This window comes from Macrotis lagotis, chromosome 3 (assembly GCF_037893015.1).
Source record: "Macrotis lagotis isolate mMagLag1 chromosome 3, bilby.v1.9.chrom.fasta, whole genome shotgun sequence".
Taxonomy (NCBI): domain Eukaryota; kingdom Metazoa; phylum Chordata; class Mammalia; order Peramelemorphia; family Peramelidae; genus Macrotis; species Macrotis lagotis.
Window position 1 is genome coordinate 268,543,241 of NC_133660.1, and position 16,244 is coordinate 268,559,484.

Below are 16,244 nucleotides of genomic sequence, written 5' to 3' on the forward strand. Positions count from 1 at the left end.
ATTTCTTTCCTGGGATCTTCATTGAGCTGTGAATCTATAGTCAGTCTATCCTTAACTCTCAATTTAAACACTGCCATCAACTGGCCATCAGTGGGAAGATGAGAAATCTAAACCCTCTGAACCCTTCGAAATCTGTAAAGTCCTTTTCTGGCCAAAGTTGGGAGGGATCAGAAAATAGGGGGAAGAAGAAAAGCTAGTCAGGATCAAAACTAAGATCCCCCTTTCCCTTGACCGGAGCTTGGATGGTTCCTCATTGGGAGTTTTCCTGGAAAGTCACACTTGCTCCAATGTCTGGAATTCCCCAATTCCAGACAGATTTCCCAGAGAATAGCTTAGAAAAAGACACTTTAAATGATGAAGACTTTCCATACTGTTCCCCAAGAATGAACACCACTGTTAGTCTATAAACCCAGATTTAGGAAAGTAAAACTACAATTCTGCTTAGGATTCTGATCAACCAGTACTAAAAAGCACAGCAATAAAGGAGTAGATAACTTAACAGGTCACAGAAGAGCAAGGACTATCTGGCTAATGACCAGACTAATTTCCAACATTCTTGGGGAAACTATTACACATGGAGCCAGATAATATTGCCATTTCTCACTGAAAGAATGTACCCCTTGCATGTAATTATATCTATTCATTGATAATACATATTAATTGCTGAATGTTCCAGTTTTATTATTTTTTTCTCTTTGATCCATTTATTTTTGAACATCATGAATATATTATATACCTTATAAATTAGGCCTAATTGCTGTTAGTTATGGACATATAATCTGGTTATTTTGCATACCTATTGCTATGTTGGCTATATTGTTATATAGGGCACTGCTTTGTGGAGGGAGGGCCACCAAGAGAAGGCTGTCTTGGTATCAGAACTTGAAAGCAAAGTTTTCCTTCTTTACAATGGGAATTTAAATCTTCTAGAAAGGGAAGGAATTTAATAACTTGATCTGATTATGAATGTACCACTCAGAGTTGTACATAGTTTGGGATTATTAACTTTGCTAAAGACACTGTCTGAGATTTCAAGGAGGCAGCAAATATCAGAATCAGGGAGGGGGAAATAGAGAATGTAAAGGTGGAATTGATTGACAGCTCTCTGAATCCCATACAAAACCTGAATTATTAAATTCTGAGTTAGGCAGGAGAGATCAAGTGAAGGTAGATATGAGCTGTGGCACAGGAGACAGTTATCAAGAAAGACCATTACTTCTATAGGTATCCTGACCTGAGGGAAGTCCCAAGAAAAAGCTGATTTTTCCTCTACCTTCCCTTTCAGGTTCCTGTCTATTGATGTGTACTATAATAATAATCTATTGTTTCATTACCCAAACATTTCTAGTGAAATGAATTTTACCTCGATTGCAAAATAGGAACTGGAATCTGTGATTTTATTAGTATAGGGAACTTCCAGGTATTCTGATTCCCTAACTAGAGATAAATAAATTTAGGTAGAGAACTTAATGTCTGCCTAAACATTAAGAATTTTCCCAAGTGGAGCTCAAAGCGATTGTAATTGAACTAATAACTCCCTTTAACTCCCTAAAGCTAAAGACAAGGGAATCATGCAGATCTTAAGACATTATATTGCCCTTGGGTTTAAAATAGGCTAATTATTTTAGCAAGTATGGCACTGTTAGTATCATTCTGGGCAGCTAGGTGGTGCAATGGATAGAGCACTGGCCTTGGAATCAGGAGGAGGAGGAGAGTTTTGAGTCTGGCCTCAGACATGTACCACTTACTAACATGTGACCTTGGGCGAATCACTTAACCCCGATTGCCTTGCATCCAAGGCTGTCTCCAGTTGTCCTGATTCCTATCTGGCCACTGGACCCATAGGCTCTGGGAGGAGAAAGTGAGGCTGGGGACTTAGCACAGCTCCCCCTCACTCAAATGCAGTTCACTGCTTGTCATGACATCACCTCCCTGATATTGTGGTCTTCTTTGAAAATGAAGGACAAACATTGTTATGATTATTATTATCTATGTAAGTCACTTGAACTCTGGATACCTTTTGATACCTTCAAAATAAATGCATTGGATTAGGTGATCTCTCAATTTTCTTCCATCTGTAAATCCATGTTCCAAATATCTATCATCTATCTTCTATCTGTCTATCTATCTATCTATCTATCTATCTAGATATCTATCTATCTATCTATCTATCTAGATATCTATCTATCTATCTATCTATCTGTCTGTCTATGTGTGTGGGGGGATTATTACATCTATCTATCACTCAACATTTAGTCTTATACTTTCTCCTAGATATATAATGTAGCCTGGTGGATAAAGATCTAGGAAATTAGAGTAGGAAAATTGAGGTTCAAGTCCAACAGTGCCTAGTGACGGTGTAGGCAGCCACTGGGCAAATGACTTATCCTCCCACCAACCCTCCCGGGTCTCTGGAGATCTGTATTGGCCGAAGGATTCTCTCGCTGGGAGTCCCTTACATGGATGATAGCATCATCATCATTCGAAGCACATTCCACTTGCATACCTGGCTGTAATGCTGTTTGACAGAGCTGATCACTCCGCTGGGGAGGAAATCATAAAGCATATACAATATGCTTCAAGGTTGACCGATCTGGGCCTCAGTTTCCCCAACTGTAAAACAAGGGCCTGGCCCGGGAAGAGCTTGGAACGGCCTGGGATGAAGCGTCTGTTCCCGGCCACTCTCGCCGGGTGCTTTGGCTGGGAGTCGAGATTCGAACTTGGCTTTGGGGAGCCTGGCTAGGGCTGCGCGGCCGACCTCCGCCTTCCTCCCCGTGTGTGTATGGGGGGGGGGGTGCTGTCGGGCTGCGCCGGGAGCTGTCCAGCCTGGGCTCGGCTGACCTGGCCGGTGCGCCCTCCCGCGATGACTGGGGCGCAGGGGCTTGGGATGCTTGAATGGAGATGAATGAATGAGTGAAGGATGGAGGGGGCGGGGTCAGAGGGCCAGTGTAATGCTCGGACCTGGGCTGAGGAGGGGGCTGGGCTGAGGGACCTGGGGGGGGCAGGGGGCGGGCACAGCCGCTTCTCCCGGCTTAGCCCGGCTGCACCCGCTTGCAGAGGAGTATTTGACCGACACGGGCCAAAGTTAGCTGCACGCATGTGCCGTCAACCCGGATGTGAACTGGCGGCCAGCCCTGCTCCCCAGCCCCCTCCTCCAGCCCCCACGCCCACCCCTCCACCCACCACCACCTTTCCTCCCGGGCTGGACCTCACGTGCAGTCCTGGACCACCGAGGACGCATCCAGACCAAGCCCCGAGCCGAGCCGAGCCGAGCCGAGCAAAGGACTTCTGCTTCGCGGGGATCCCGGGAGCCGAGGCAGATAGGGAGGCTTAGGGTCCAGGGGCCTCCCCTTTCACCCCATCTTCTCTTTGGGTCCTCCCCCGGTCAGGACCTACCAGGCCACCTCCCCCACCGACCAGGAAAGGGGCCTGAGGCCAAACCCAGGCCTTTTGGTGACAGTGTTACAAATCAACCCTTTTTTACCTGACTCCAGAAAGCTGGGGTTTGTATAAGACTTCTTACAACTGAATGATAGAAGCCTCCTTCTTCCTGAGGAAACTGAGGCCCTGGGAGCTGAAACCATCGATGCAGGGTCATTGCTAGCCAGTTAGCCTTTCTCAGCGGTGCTAGATTGTAAGGAGATCCTCGAACCTTCAACTGTGGAGATCACGGGATAATCTAGCCTAGTCTAGGCTTCTTTTGAGGTGGGGAAACTGAGAACCAGAGAGGTTGCCTAAATGTACCTTAAAGTTAAAGAGATCAGCCCAGAGGACAGGGAACTGTGGCAGAACAGGGATCTGAACGGAGGTCCCCTGATTCCTCTTTTTCCAGTGCATGGGGGTTGCTTCTCTGACCTTTTTTCTTTAGCTTGATTCTAACCATTTTTTTCTCCCTCTTTTCCCACTGAGTCCCATAGAATTCCCCCCAGTGGCACCATATCAGACTTTAAAGAAATTGCCTCATTTCCCCACTTCTGATACTTCCATTCTCTGTCTCCCTCCATTTTCCTTTTCCCAATCCCGGACCCTCTTTTTGCTCCGATGACTGGGGAGGGCAAGAGGATTGCCTCTGCCCGGGCTGGACACATGGATTTCAGGGGCAGGAAATATGAGAGGGGAAGCAACTGGTCAGACCCTGAGGTGATGGAGCTGCTCCAGCTGTGGGCTGACAAGTCAGTCCAGTTGGAACTGGAGAGCTGCCTTCGGAACCAGCATGTCTTTAACCGGATCGCCGAGGTGCTCCGGGACAAGGGGATCCACCGCACCGGGGACCAGTGCCGGGAGAAGATCAAGAAGATGAAACTGGAATACCGCAAGATTAAGGACAGCAATAAAGGCTCTAGGGGAGGCCGCACCTGGAAGTTCTATGACGTGATGGACAGGGTTCTTACCAGTAGGCCTTCTGTCACCTACAGCCCCATGATGGGGAATGTGGTCACTCAACCTGCGTTGCCCGGAGCCTTTGTGGAAAGTTACAATCATCAGCACTTCACCTCTCCAAGCCTCCCCTTTGGTGATTCCCAACAACCACCAGAGCTGATGGAGGTCAAGTGTGAGCAGATGGATCCTGATAGACAAGATCTGACACCTGAACCTCCCATGACCTACCAGGCCACCTCCCCCACCGACCAGCAAGCAGAGCACAACTTTCTGGAGAGGGCACAGAATGACTCCCCCCTCTCCAGGGTAGAGATTCCCATCGAAGCCAGTGTCTCACCTTCAGGTAGGGAGTTGACAGGAGGGGGGGAGGGGATGCTTGGAATTTTCTTCTGGAAAAGGAGAGAGGTGACTGTTTATTATCCCTGAACTTAGAAGTGGAAAGGTCAATCCTTTCTGTCCCATCTGTCAGTCATATGGCCATTCTGACTGGGTTCTTTGTAGACCAATAGGAGCGAGAGAGGAAAGGCTATCCTTTAAGCACGCATTACAGGGTGGTAACTTCTAGAGCTGGAAGGACCCTAGAGATCAACTAAGGCACCCTCATCATTTTTCCCATGAAGAAACAGACTCAGCAAAGGGCACGGCTCAGTCTTAGCGAATGGAAGTACCCAGATTGAATGAAAGAATCTAAGCTCCTTGAGGGCAGGGACTGTTTCAATTTTTTGAATGCATAGCATCTAGTATCCATGTAATAGATACTTATTGACTGATTAAACCTAGATTAATTCTAGACCCAATTCTAAATCTAGACCCAATTCCACTGGTCTAAATTGCAATGCAAGTGAATTTAGTCACTAAGGAGACCCGAATTCATTGTTGGAGGAAATCTGGTCTTAAAAATGACTCAATGAGCCCAAGAAGACTGTTACTGTTGTGCCCCCCCCCAAAACATGCTGTCATCCATGACTCATTTTCCTTCTCGATCATTGCCTTTCTTCCTGACTCCTGCTGCATCCCTACTGCCCACTATTCTTCCAAATGTTATGATACCACCACTTTGTGTCTATGGAATGCACTATGCTTAGGATGTGAATATATATACATCTGCTGTATATCTGGTTTTATATATATGTATAGCATCCCAGGTGATGTTTGCAATGACCCTGTGAGGCAAAGATTATGACCTGCATTGAGCAGATAAGGAAATGGAGGTAAATGAAAAGTAAAGTGATTTGTACAATAAAGTCCCATAATGAACCAGTTGGCTAAGCTGGGACTGAGTTCTAGGTCATCTTTTCACTGTGCTCTCTTGCCTGCTCTCCAAATCTTTGTCCCCCCATATACCCCACCTGCCCCTCATTCTGATCTCACCACCAAAGGTGAGAAAGGATTTGGAGATTAGGACACTGGAGTCCCTTTGGGATCTGATTGGATCAGTCATGGAGGAGAAGCTTGGTTCTCACACATCTATCTGTATTTATACCTGCTAATCAGATTCCCTATGGACATGGATCCTAGATATAGAGCTGGAAGAAATCTTAGAGATCATGTAGACCAACTCTCTCATTTTATAAATGGGGAAATTGAGTCAGAGAGTGATGTGATTTGTTCAAGGTCATAATGGGTAAAGAGGAGATAAAGATGAAACAGTCATAAGCTGAACTTTAAAAAGCATCCAAATTCAATTGTAGAATCAGCATGGGTCATGATGGATGGGATTTGGAGTCTAAAAGATCTGAGTTCAAATTCTGACTCAGACACTAGCTGTAGGACCTGGGGCAAGTTGCTTAACCTTGTGTCTGATTCCTCATTTGTAAAATGAAGGAGTTGGAACTAGTGGTTCCAAAGGTCTCTTTTGGCTCTAAATATTTCCTCTCACCTGTCTGAAACATAGTGGGAAATTTCATAACAAATGCTTGCTTATTGGTTTTTAAGTACTCACTGCATGGTAGATATGGGGGATAAGCTGTAAAGACAAAAGTAAAAGTGGTTCTTGCCCTCAAGAAGCTTATACCCTGCTGGAATGAGATACAATCCACAGAGAAGTGAATTCAAGTATATACAGAGTAATGTTTTGGGGAGAAAGAAGGGAAGGGAGGAAAAAGGCTTTGTACAGGACCTGGTGATGGAAGTGAGGAAGCAGTGTCTTCCAAGAATTCAGGTTGGCTTGCACAAATACATGGAGGGGAGTGGGGTTAGGGAGAAGACTGCTAGTTAGCCAATCCTGGTGAATCAGCATTGTGGCCAAGATCACACACTGTATGGGAGAGTCAAGACTCAAACCCATGTCTTTTGACTTCTGTTCACTAAGCCAGGTTAATTCAAATTTTCCTTTGGAAATTTTGATCCAAGATGATAGAAGATCACAAGATTCTGAGTTAAAAGTTACCTCAGAGGCCATTTGTTCTGAGCTCCTCTTTATACAGATTGAGCAACTGAGGAAAATTTACTTTTCCAAGAATAGGAGAGGTATATCTCTCAATGAGTGAGTTGGGTGCAACATTAAGGCAAGTTTAGGATTCAGGGTAATGGAAAGTCAGGGTCATTGATTCACCCAAGTCAGTTGAATTAGAGATAAAGGAAGGAAGCCCTTATCACTGCTATGTTTTGGAATTATCTTGGAAATTTGGACAATGAGGCTCATTATGAAATTACTTTACCTACCACAATTCATTATGAAAAAGGAAACTATTATAAACAGAGACAACCTATCTGATTCCAATCTCACTTCTGATGCTCTACCTTTGTTAATTTTGAGCATCACACTTCTCAGACTCAGTTTCTTCATCTGTAAAATGAAGATGGTAATATCTGTAGTAGCCTTTACAGGATTCCTGGAGTCATAGCTCTAGAGCTGAAAGTGGCCTCAAAAACTATCAAGTCAAATACTTTATTTTACAACTGAGAAAACTGACATTTGAAGTTGAAAGCTTTGTCCCAGATCAAATTGGCAGTGATCATGAGTGATGGGTTCTCTGTCTTGCCAAGGTGTCTATCATTGGTTTATGCAGTAATATGGGTGGCATCTCTACTTGAACTTGTCCCAAATGTCTCTCCCTGAGACTTATTTTATTTTCAGTCCCAAATTCTTTCCATTCTCTCCTCCCCTATGTCCCACACCCTTTGAAAAAGCAAGAAAAAATAACAAATAAGTGAAATCATGTACAACAAATTTCCACATTAGCCATCTTATAAAAAAATAAGAAAGAGAAAAATGCTTCAGTCTGCCTTCTGAGCCTATCACCACTCTATCTGCAGGTAGATAGCAAGTTTCATCATGAGTCTTTGGATCTGTGATGGGTCGTTTGTCCTGATCTTTCAAAGTCTTTCACAGTTGATTATCTCTTCAAAATTGTTATTATTGTATAAAATTTTCTCCTGGTTGTTCTCCCTTCACTTTGCATCATATCATATAAGTCTTCGCAGGCTTCCTTGGAATCACCTCCTTCATCATTCCATATAGCACAATAGTATTCCATCCCATTCACTTACCATAACTTCTTTAGCTATTTCCCAATTGATGGGCATCCCCTTAATTTTCAATTCTTTGTCACAAGAAAAAGAGTTGCTCTAATTATTTTTTGGTACTTCTGGGTCCTTTTTGACTTTATTTGCTCTCTCTGGGACAGAGTTCTAGTAGGGTTATTGCTATTTCAGAAGATGTACGTAGTTTAATAGTTGCAAATTACTTTCCTGAATGGTTGGTTTTATTTATAGCTGCACCAACAATGCATTTATGAACCTATTCTCTCTATTCTTTCTAGCATTTGTCATTTCTTTTTTTATATCATTTTAGCCAATCTGATGAGCGTGAGGTGGTATCTAAGAACTGTTTTAATGTGTATTACTGTAATTATTAGCGTGGCACAGTAGACAGAGTACCAGTCTGGAGTCAGGAAGACATGAGTTCAAGTGTGGCCTCAGCCACTTGGGACAAGTCATTTAAGCACAATTTGTTTTAATCCACTAGAGAAGGAAATGGTAAATAAAAAAAACCCTTGAATGTCAATGTTAAAATTTTGTAGAATATACATATTATCTCATTTTATCCTCATATTAACCCTAATAAATAGTTGATATTATTACATTTTAGATTGTTGTTACTGTTTAATTGTTTGCTATGATGTCTTATTCTTTGTGACCCCATTTGATGTGTTGGGTTTTTTGGCAAAGATCCTAGAGTACCATTTCTTTCTCAAGTCATTTGACATGGGAGGAAAAAGAGGTAAATAAGCTTAAGTGACTTGCCCAAGGACACAAAGCAAGTAAGTGTTTGAGGCTGGGTTTGAACTCAGGACTTCTTGATAACTAATCACCATTTTATAGATTTAGAAATTGAATCTCAGAGACATAAAGGGAACTATTAGGTCTATATGTGTAGCATAGGAAGGAACCTCAGATTCATTTAGTTCAGCCCTGATTTTATAGGCACAGGGAGGTTAAGGGATTTACCCAAGGCCACATAGCTTGATAGTATCAAAGCTAAAGATTTGAACCAGGTGTTCTGATTCCAACTTCTGTGCTGTGTTCAACTTCTGTGTTGTGTCCAAACGGGTATTTTTCTGGGAGTTTTGCCCAGTCTGGAGTGAGCCTCTCATTCTTTAACCTTGAGATTTCAAAGACCCTCCAGTGAGCAAATGGCCTTGAGATAGTGGGTGTGGGGAGAGCTCCCACTCTGATGTCAGACTAATGACTCCCTCTCATCCCTGCAGGTTTAAGTGAACCTAATCTAGCCTCCTCCTCCTCCCAGTTGCTAAGTGAGGGGCCCCAGTCTGATTATCCCACTGTAAACCAACTCAAGCGTAAGTGGAAGGATTTGAGGGTTCGAGACCCTGTGGATGAGCTGTTGCTGAAGGTGCTGACATCTCAACAGGCCATGGAAGAGAGATTCCTGCATCTGGAGGAGCAGCGGGTCCAGCTAGAACAGCGACGTTTAGAGTTGGAGCGGGAGCATGAGATCAGAATGTTTGGTATCTTTGCCCAGATGCTTGGCATCCTCAAACAAGGAAGTGGGGCCTCCACTGGCCCAGCAACCACAATGTCATGTCAGGGCTTTGACTTGGCCCCTGGGAATCCCAGGCAAGCCAGAATATCCCAAGGACTAGAGCAGATGTTCCCTGTCTTCTCTGGGTTGAGTAATAATCCTGGAATCAAACATTTTCAGGGAAGTCCCTACCTCTCCACCAGAGGGAATGACATCAAATTCAAACATACTATCACCGAGGAATTCAGCGCAGCCTTTTTAGTAGACCAGTATGATGAGGACAAAAATCCCAATGTGAGTATGGTTGTTTTGGAAGCCAGAAGGTGAAGCTGATTTTGAGGAATCTGGCTTGGAGGAATCTGGCAGAGAACAGTGGAAAAAGCCCTGGTTTAGAGTAATGGATCCTAGGTTCAAGTTCTGCCACTGATAATTATGACCCATCAAATCACTTAAACATTTTGGCCTCTTCTCCCAAGGCCATGGGGGGATGACCCAAATGTGTATCACCAATAGATTTCTGGTTCAGTGTCCAAGGCAGTTTCTGGAAACTCAACTGAGCAACCTGCTTTTCTCTTGTGTATAGGAGTCTCTCAAGTCAATCAGCCACCATTTAAGAGATCGGAGGGCTTTGTCCTTTGCCTTAGCCTTCCATTGGGAGCAATTTGTTCTTCTTACTTTTATAGGCATCCTCACCCCAATACAAAAGAAGGCATACTTGCCTATAAAGAAAAAGACTCACATACCTTTTCAGAACCAATGATGACCCCATTTTTCTCCCTCCCTTCCCTAGGGCATCATTAACTTTGGGATCAGTGAGAATAAACTCTGCTTTGATCTGTTGTCCAAACGGGTAAGTATTGCCCTGGGTATCCTCTTCTTTCTGTTTAGGTAAGCTTTAAAGACCCCAAGTAAACTGAAGACAGAAGTAAAGAAGGTAGTCTTCCATTTAGCAGAGCTTAGAGACAGAAGGCTATTTGACCACTGCCACTAGACAATCAAGAAGGAAAGTGATAATGTGGTAGAGAGGATAGAGAACTAACTTCAATGTCAAAAGGATCTGAGTTCAAATCCTGCCTGTGATCCTGGAAAAGCCCCTTAAACTCTCATTGTCCAGGTTACTCTCTCTAAGACTTTAATTTATAGAAAAATTGATAATCTGCCTCAATAGAGGCAGTTTTCCTAGTTGTGGTTTCCCTACACCCAAGGTCTGGCCTCTATTTTCCTGCTCCCAAATAAAAGGAAGACAGGGCAAAAATATGAGGGTCTGGAAGACAACAATTATTGCCAGTAGCTCTGACATGGGTCCCATTTCTCTCCAAACTCTATCCCCTGTCCCAACAATATCAGTACCTGTGACTTACTTAGGAAGCCAGAACTTAGCCCAGGTTTTTGGACTGGTTTTCCTAAATCATCTCTTATGTTTTAGAACAGACCGTAGCTGCTTTGTCACAGAGCATTATGGCTCTTGGGAATCTAACTACTTTCGTAACTTTGTGTTTCTATATTTGTGTTACCCTGTCTTAGGGGTATTCTCAAAGTATTGTGGGAAGCAAGAGATCCCAAGATACACCAAAGCATTGAATAATAATGGCTGTGTTACAAAGTCAGCGACAGTTGTGTCCTTGACACCTTCTTTGGAGTCTTTCTCTAATTTCTTGGATAGGCTTAGTTCAGAGCTTGCAACACCATGGAAATAAGAAAAAGTGGGACTATCCAAGGTAGAATGTCTGGGAAGGATCAACAACCAATTCTTTGTTTTTTATCTCTTAGTGAGAATTAAGGGGTAGGAACCGCAATAGTTAACATGGCAGATGGCTACTGAGGAACCTATGGTATTCATTTATAATATTAGCCTTTGCTTGTGACCTATATCACGCATCTGTGTGACACCTGTGTGGACTGTGTATATTGGAAGGCATTCTTAGGGCTGTCTTCCTTTTTGCCAACAGCTGAATCAGAATGATATGCATCATATTGAACCTCCGTTACTGCAGTATTCAGACTGGAGGGGACACCTGTTGTAAGTAACTTGGGGTCCTACCCTACTAGAATTCAAGGTGAGATGAAGGGGTTTGGGGAAGGGGAAACCAGTAAGATTTAGTAGATTGAGCCCTGACTTAGAATCTGAAGACCCAGGATCAAGTTCTGAGCTTCTTGCTTCCTACCAGTGTGACCTGGGACAAGTCATCTCTCATCTCTGGACCTATGAAAAGAAAATTAGAGCAAGATGGAGTTGAGGAAAGCAACCATGGTGGAGTCAATAAATAAATGATCTGAGAATTGGGAAGACATTGAGATCAAGTGTAACTTGTGAAACATGACAAGTCATTTATTATTACCCAAAGCAACCTACCAAAACAGTAAATTAGTTGTTTTGAGTCTGATTTAACAGAGGGATTTCCCTCAGTGTCTCCCCTACCAGCTAACTACAGGTAAGGTTAAAAAAAAGCCCCTAAATAAGAAAAGAACTCCAGTTTCAAAATCGGGGTTTTTAACTTAATCATAGAAAAGAACTATTTCATTTTTGAAGGGTCCTCATATGGAAGAGCGACTGGTGTTGATTTTCTCCTTAACTACTAAGGAGTAGTTAAGGAGAGGTACATTTCAATAGTACCTAGGAAAAAAGCTTCCTACTAGGTAGAGTCAGGAATGTGCTGGTAAATATTTAACAATTGGACTCTCCAGGGGGAATAACGACCTCAAAAACAGCTTACACACACACACACACACACACACACACACTTTTCAGTTTAATATGCATTATTAACATTTTTTTCATTACTTTCTTAATTCTAGACAACTGACAAAACAATAAATCAAACTTTGATTTGTGGTGGCCTCCCTGGTTCTGGGTAGGAAGGAACCTCTAGACAAAAATTGAGATATTCCCTTGGCCCTGGGCTTTGCCCAGCAATGTAGAAAAGATCTTATGTTCAGTCCAGAATGAGGACAATTTTGGGGAAGAAACCTTATACCTTAGGAGAAACTGTGGGTTCCCTGGTCAGTAGCTCTGCATGTGTGTGTCTTTGTTACAGCCTCCGTGAAGAAGTGGCCCGGTTCCTGACCTACTACTGCAAGGCTACCATTCCACTCAAACCAGAAAATGTGAGTCACCAGTCCCATGTCCTATGGTCCCCATGCTAGTCTCAAAATAAAGTGCTTGTATTTTTCTCAGTTGAAAGAAAGGAAGAAAAAAGGGAAAGAAAAAGAGAGGAGGAAGGGAAAAAAGAAAAAGAGCAAAAGGAAAAGAAAAAAGAGAGAAAGAAAAAGAAGGATGGATGAAAGGAAGAAAGAAAAAGCAAAAGAAAAGGAAGGGAGGAAAGAAGAAAATACAAAAGAAAGGAAGAAGAAAGAAAGAAAAAGAAGGAAGAAAAAAGAAAGGCAGAAAGAGCAAAAGAAAGAAGAGAGGAAAGGAAAATAAAGGAAGAAAAGAGAGTAAAAGGAAAGAAAGGAAAATGGGAAAGAAGGAAGAGGAAAAGAGTAAAAGAGCAAATGGCAGGAAGAAAGGAAGAGAAAGATAAAAAGAAAGGAAGGGCAAGAGAAAGAAAAGGAAAGAAGGGAGAGAGGGAAATGAGGAAGAAAGAGAAAGAAAGAAAGAAAGAAAGAAAGAAAGAAAAAGAAAGAAAGAAAAAGAAAGAAAGAAAGAAAGAAAAAAGAAAGAAAGAAAGAAAGAAAATCTGGGTGTTGTTTTCCATTCAATAATCAAGCATTTATTAAGTTTTAACTATGTACCAGACACAGTGTTAAGTATTGGGAATTCATACAAAAAGCAAGAACAGTCCCTGTCTTCAAGTAGCTGACAGTCTAATAGGAGAGATAAACAAACACATAGATCAAATTTAAGAGTAAGGATATGGGGTAGAGAGCCTGTAAGCTTTTCTCTCTGAAAGCTTGTCTTGCCTCTATCCTAGTCCTAGCCACTTTCATAATACCTATGTGGCTTTGGTCTTATCATTTAACCTCTCTAGATTTCAATTCCTCCTCTTTAAAATAAGACGGTTCAATGAAATGACCTCTAAGGTCCCTCCCAACTCTAAATATTTGATCTTATATCCTACAATTCTGTTCTGCTTTCCTGTCACTTCCCAGAAGCTCTCCTACCCATCTCTGGACTACTGGGGCTGCCAAGGAAGGACAGGTCCATGTTCCTTGGGTTGAAGCTTTGGTGTGAATTGAGGCTGATAGGGAATTCTGGGCTTTTTAGAAGTGGGCATGGGCAGTGGAGGTGAGGAAGAGGAGAGCTGTAATTCTGCTTCCTCCACTGTGGTTAAATAGGAACCAGGGCTTCTTTTGACTTGCCTTTCTCCCTTTCTGGGGTGGTAGTCAGGGCTGCTTGCTCAGCTTAGGTGGTTGGCAAGTTATTGGTCTGGATGCTGGATACATCTCTGCACCTGGTGTGTTGTCCTCAGGTGACCCTGTTCAACGGCTGCAGCTCTGTCTTCTCAGCACTGGCCACGATTCTGTGTGACCCTGGGGGTAAGTGGGCACTGTCCAAACACTCCATGGCTTTTTTTACTACAATAGTCTTATTATAAAAGTAAACATAACCCCATTCCCCCACAATAAAAGAAAACCTCAAGAAAAATATAGTGAGGTAAAAAAGAGTATGCTTCAGTTTGTATTCAGATACCATCAACTCTATCTTTGGGATGGCTAGCATTCTTTCTCATAAGTTCATTAAGAAATTGCTTCAACATTCCCCCCCCCCCCCACAGTTGCTATTGCTAGCTGTATTTCCTTCAATCCTATTTCTCCTCCCCACTTCCATTTATTCTATTCTCTCTCTCCTTTCATCCTGACCCTCCTCAAAAGTGTATTGTATTTGACTAATCTCTCCCACAATCTTCTCTCTCTTAGATAACCTACATCCCTCTCTGCTCCCCCCTGTCCCTTTCATCTCCTATTTTCCTCAATGTTAAGATAGATTTCTATCCTCAATTGAGTGTTTATGTAATTTCCTCTTCTGGGTCACTTCCTTCTCTGAGCTACTCACTCCCCCTCACTTTCCCTCTCTTCCACTCTACTGCAAAAGTTTTTTCTTGCCTCTTTGATGTAAAATAACTTAGCCCATTCTACCTCTCCTTTCCTTTTCTCCCAATACATTTTTTCTCCTCTACCAACTCCATCTTTATAATATACTATACTTTCAGCCCCCCATGCTTTGTCTATATTTGCTCCTTCTAACTGCCCTAATAAATGAGAAACTTCATATGAGTTATCAGTATCATTTTCCCATGCTAGAGTCCAAAGCAGTTCAACATCATTAATCCCTCATAATTATTCCTTCCTGTCCATCCTCTCTATGCTTCACTGAGTCCTGTACTTGAAGATCAAAATTTCTGTTTAGCTCTGGTCATTTCATCAGGAAAGTTTAAAAGTCTACTCTTTCATTGAATGTCTGAATTTTCCTCTGAAAAAGTATATTCAGTTTTCCTGGGAAGTTGATTTTTGGTTGTGATCAAAGCTCTTTTGTCTTTGGTAACGTCATATTCCAAGCCCTGTGAACTCTTAATGTAGAAGCTGCTAAATCTTGTGTTATCCTGACTGTAGCTTCACTATATTTGAATCATTTCTTTCTGGCTGCTTGTAATATTGTCTCCTTTTCATGGAAGTGCTGAAATTTGGCTATAATATTCCTGGCAGTTATCATTTGGGGATCTCTTCCAGGAGGTGATCATTGGATTCTTTCCTTTTCTATTTTACCCTCTGCTTCAGAATATCAGGGCATTTTCCTGGAGAATTTCTTGAAAAATGAAATCTAGGGTCTTTTTATTTAGTTATGACTTTCAAGTAATCCAATAATTTTTAAATTATCTCTTCTGGATCTGTTTTCTAGGTCAGTGTTTCCATGAAGATATTTCATATTTTCTTCTAGTTTTTCATTCTTTTGGTATCATTTTATTGTTTCTTGATTTCTCACAAAGTCATCAGCTTCCCTTAGCTCTATTCTACATTTGAAGGAATTATTTTTTTCAGAGAGCTTTTGTATCCCTTTTCCATCTGACCAATTCTACTTTTTTAGGGCATTCTCCTTGTTGGCCTTTTAGACTGCTTTTTCCATTTGACCTGAACTGGTTTTATTTTTTTTATTTTAGGTTTTTTCAAGGCAAATGGGTTAAGTGACTTGCCCAAGGCCACACAGCTAGGTAATTATTAAGTGTCTGAGGCAGGATTTGAACTCAAGTACTCCTGACTCCAGGGCTGGTGTTCTATCCACTGTGCCACCTAGCTGCCCCACTCTGAACTGGTTTTTAAGATGTTATTTTCTTCAGTATTTTTTTGTATCTCCTTCACCAAGCTGTTGGTTTTCATGATTTCCCATATCACTCCCTTTTCTCTTCCCAGTTATTCCTCTGCCTCCCTTACTTAATTTTCAAAAATATTTTTGAGCTCTTCCATGCTTGAGACCAATTCATATTTTTCTTGGAGACTTCGAATGTAGCAACTTTGACTTTGTTATCTACTGAGTTTGTATTTTGATTATCCACAGGAGAATTGTCTACAGTTGGGTTTTTTCTTCTGTTGTTTGCTCATTTTCCCAGCCCATGACTTGATTTTTCACTCTTTGTTAAGTTGGGACTCTGCTGCTAGGGTGGAGGATACTCTGTCCCGAGCTAACCCCCACCCCCCCATACTGCAATTACTCCAAGGTCTTATAAGAGGCTCTGACTGCTTTCTTGGCCTGTGCTCTGATCTATGGATGATCATAAGCACTCCCCTCTGCCCTAGAATTGTGAGGAGGGTCCCTGCTCCACTGCAGGCAGTATGATATATTGTACTTCTACTCTTTTTTTCTGAGACTAGGGCCCAGACTGCAACCTGAATCTGAGTATGGGCAAAGCAACAGAGTCCTTCCTTAGGGAGATCAAAGAGACCTCTG

The 16,244-nt window shown here is 42.3% G+C and overlaps 1 protein-coding gene across 3 annotated transcripts in view; it reads left to right on the forward strand.

Moving 5' to 3' along the window:
- The window catches only part of LOC141518471 (1-aminocyclopropane-1-carboxylate synthase-like protein 1), a 106,950-nt gene that overhangs the window by 76,381 nt on the left and 14,325 nt on the right, over nucleotides 1-16,244 (forward strand). For all 3 annotated transcript variants that reach the window (XM_074230502.1, XM_074230504.1, XM_074230503.1), the window contains exons 2-6: nucleotides 9,093-9,658; nucleotides 10,155-10,214; nucleotides 11,314-11,384; nucleotides 12,400-12,469; nucleotides 13,774-13,840. In XM_074230502.1, coding sequence (XP_074086603.1) covers nucleotides 9,257-9,658; nucleotides 10,155-10,214; nucleotides 11,314-11,384; nucleotides 12,400-12,469; nucleotides 13,774-13,840 — 670 coding nt within the window. In that variant the 5' untranslated portion in view covers nucleotides 9,093-9,256. The remainder of the gene's footprint in view (nucleotides 1-9,092; nucleotides 9,659-10,154; nucleotides 10,215-11,313; nucleotides 11,385-12,399; nucleotides 12,470-13,773; nucleotides 13,841-16,244) is intronic.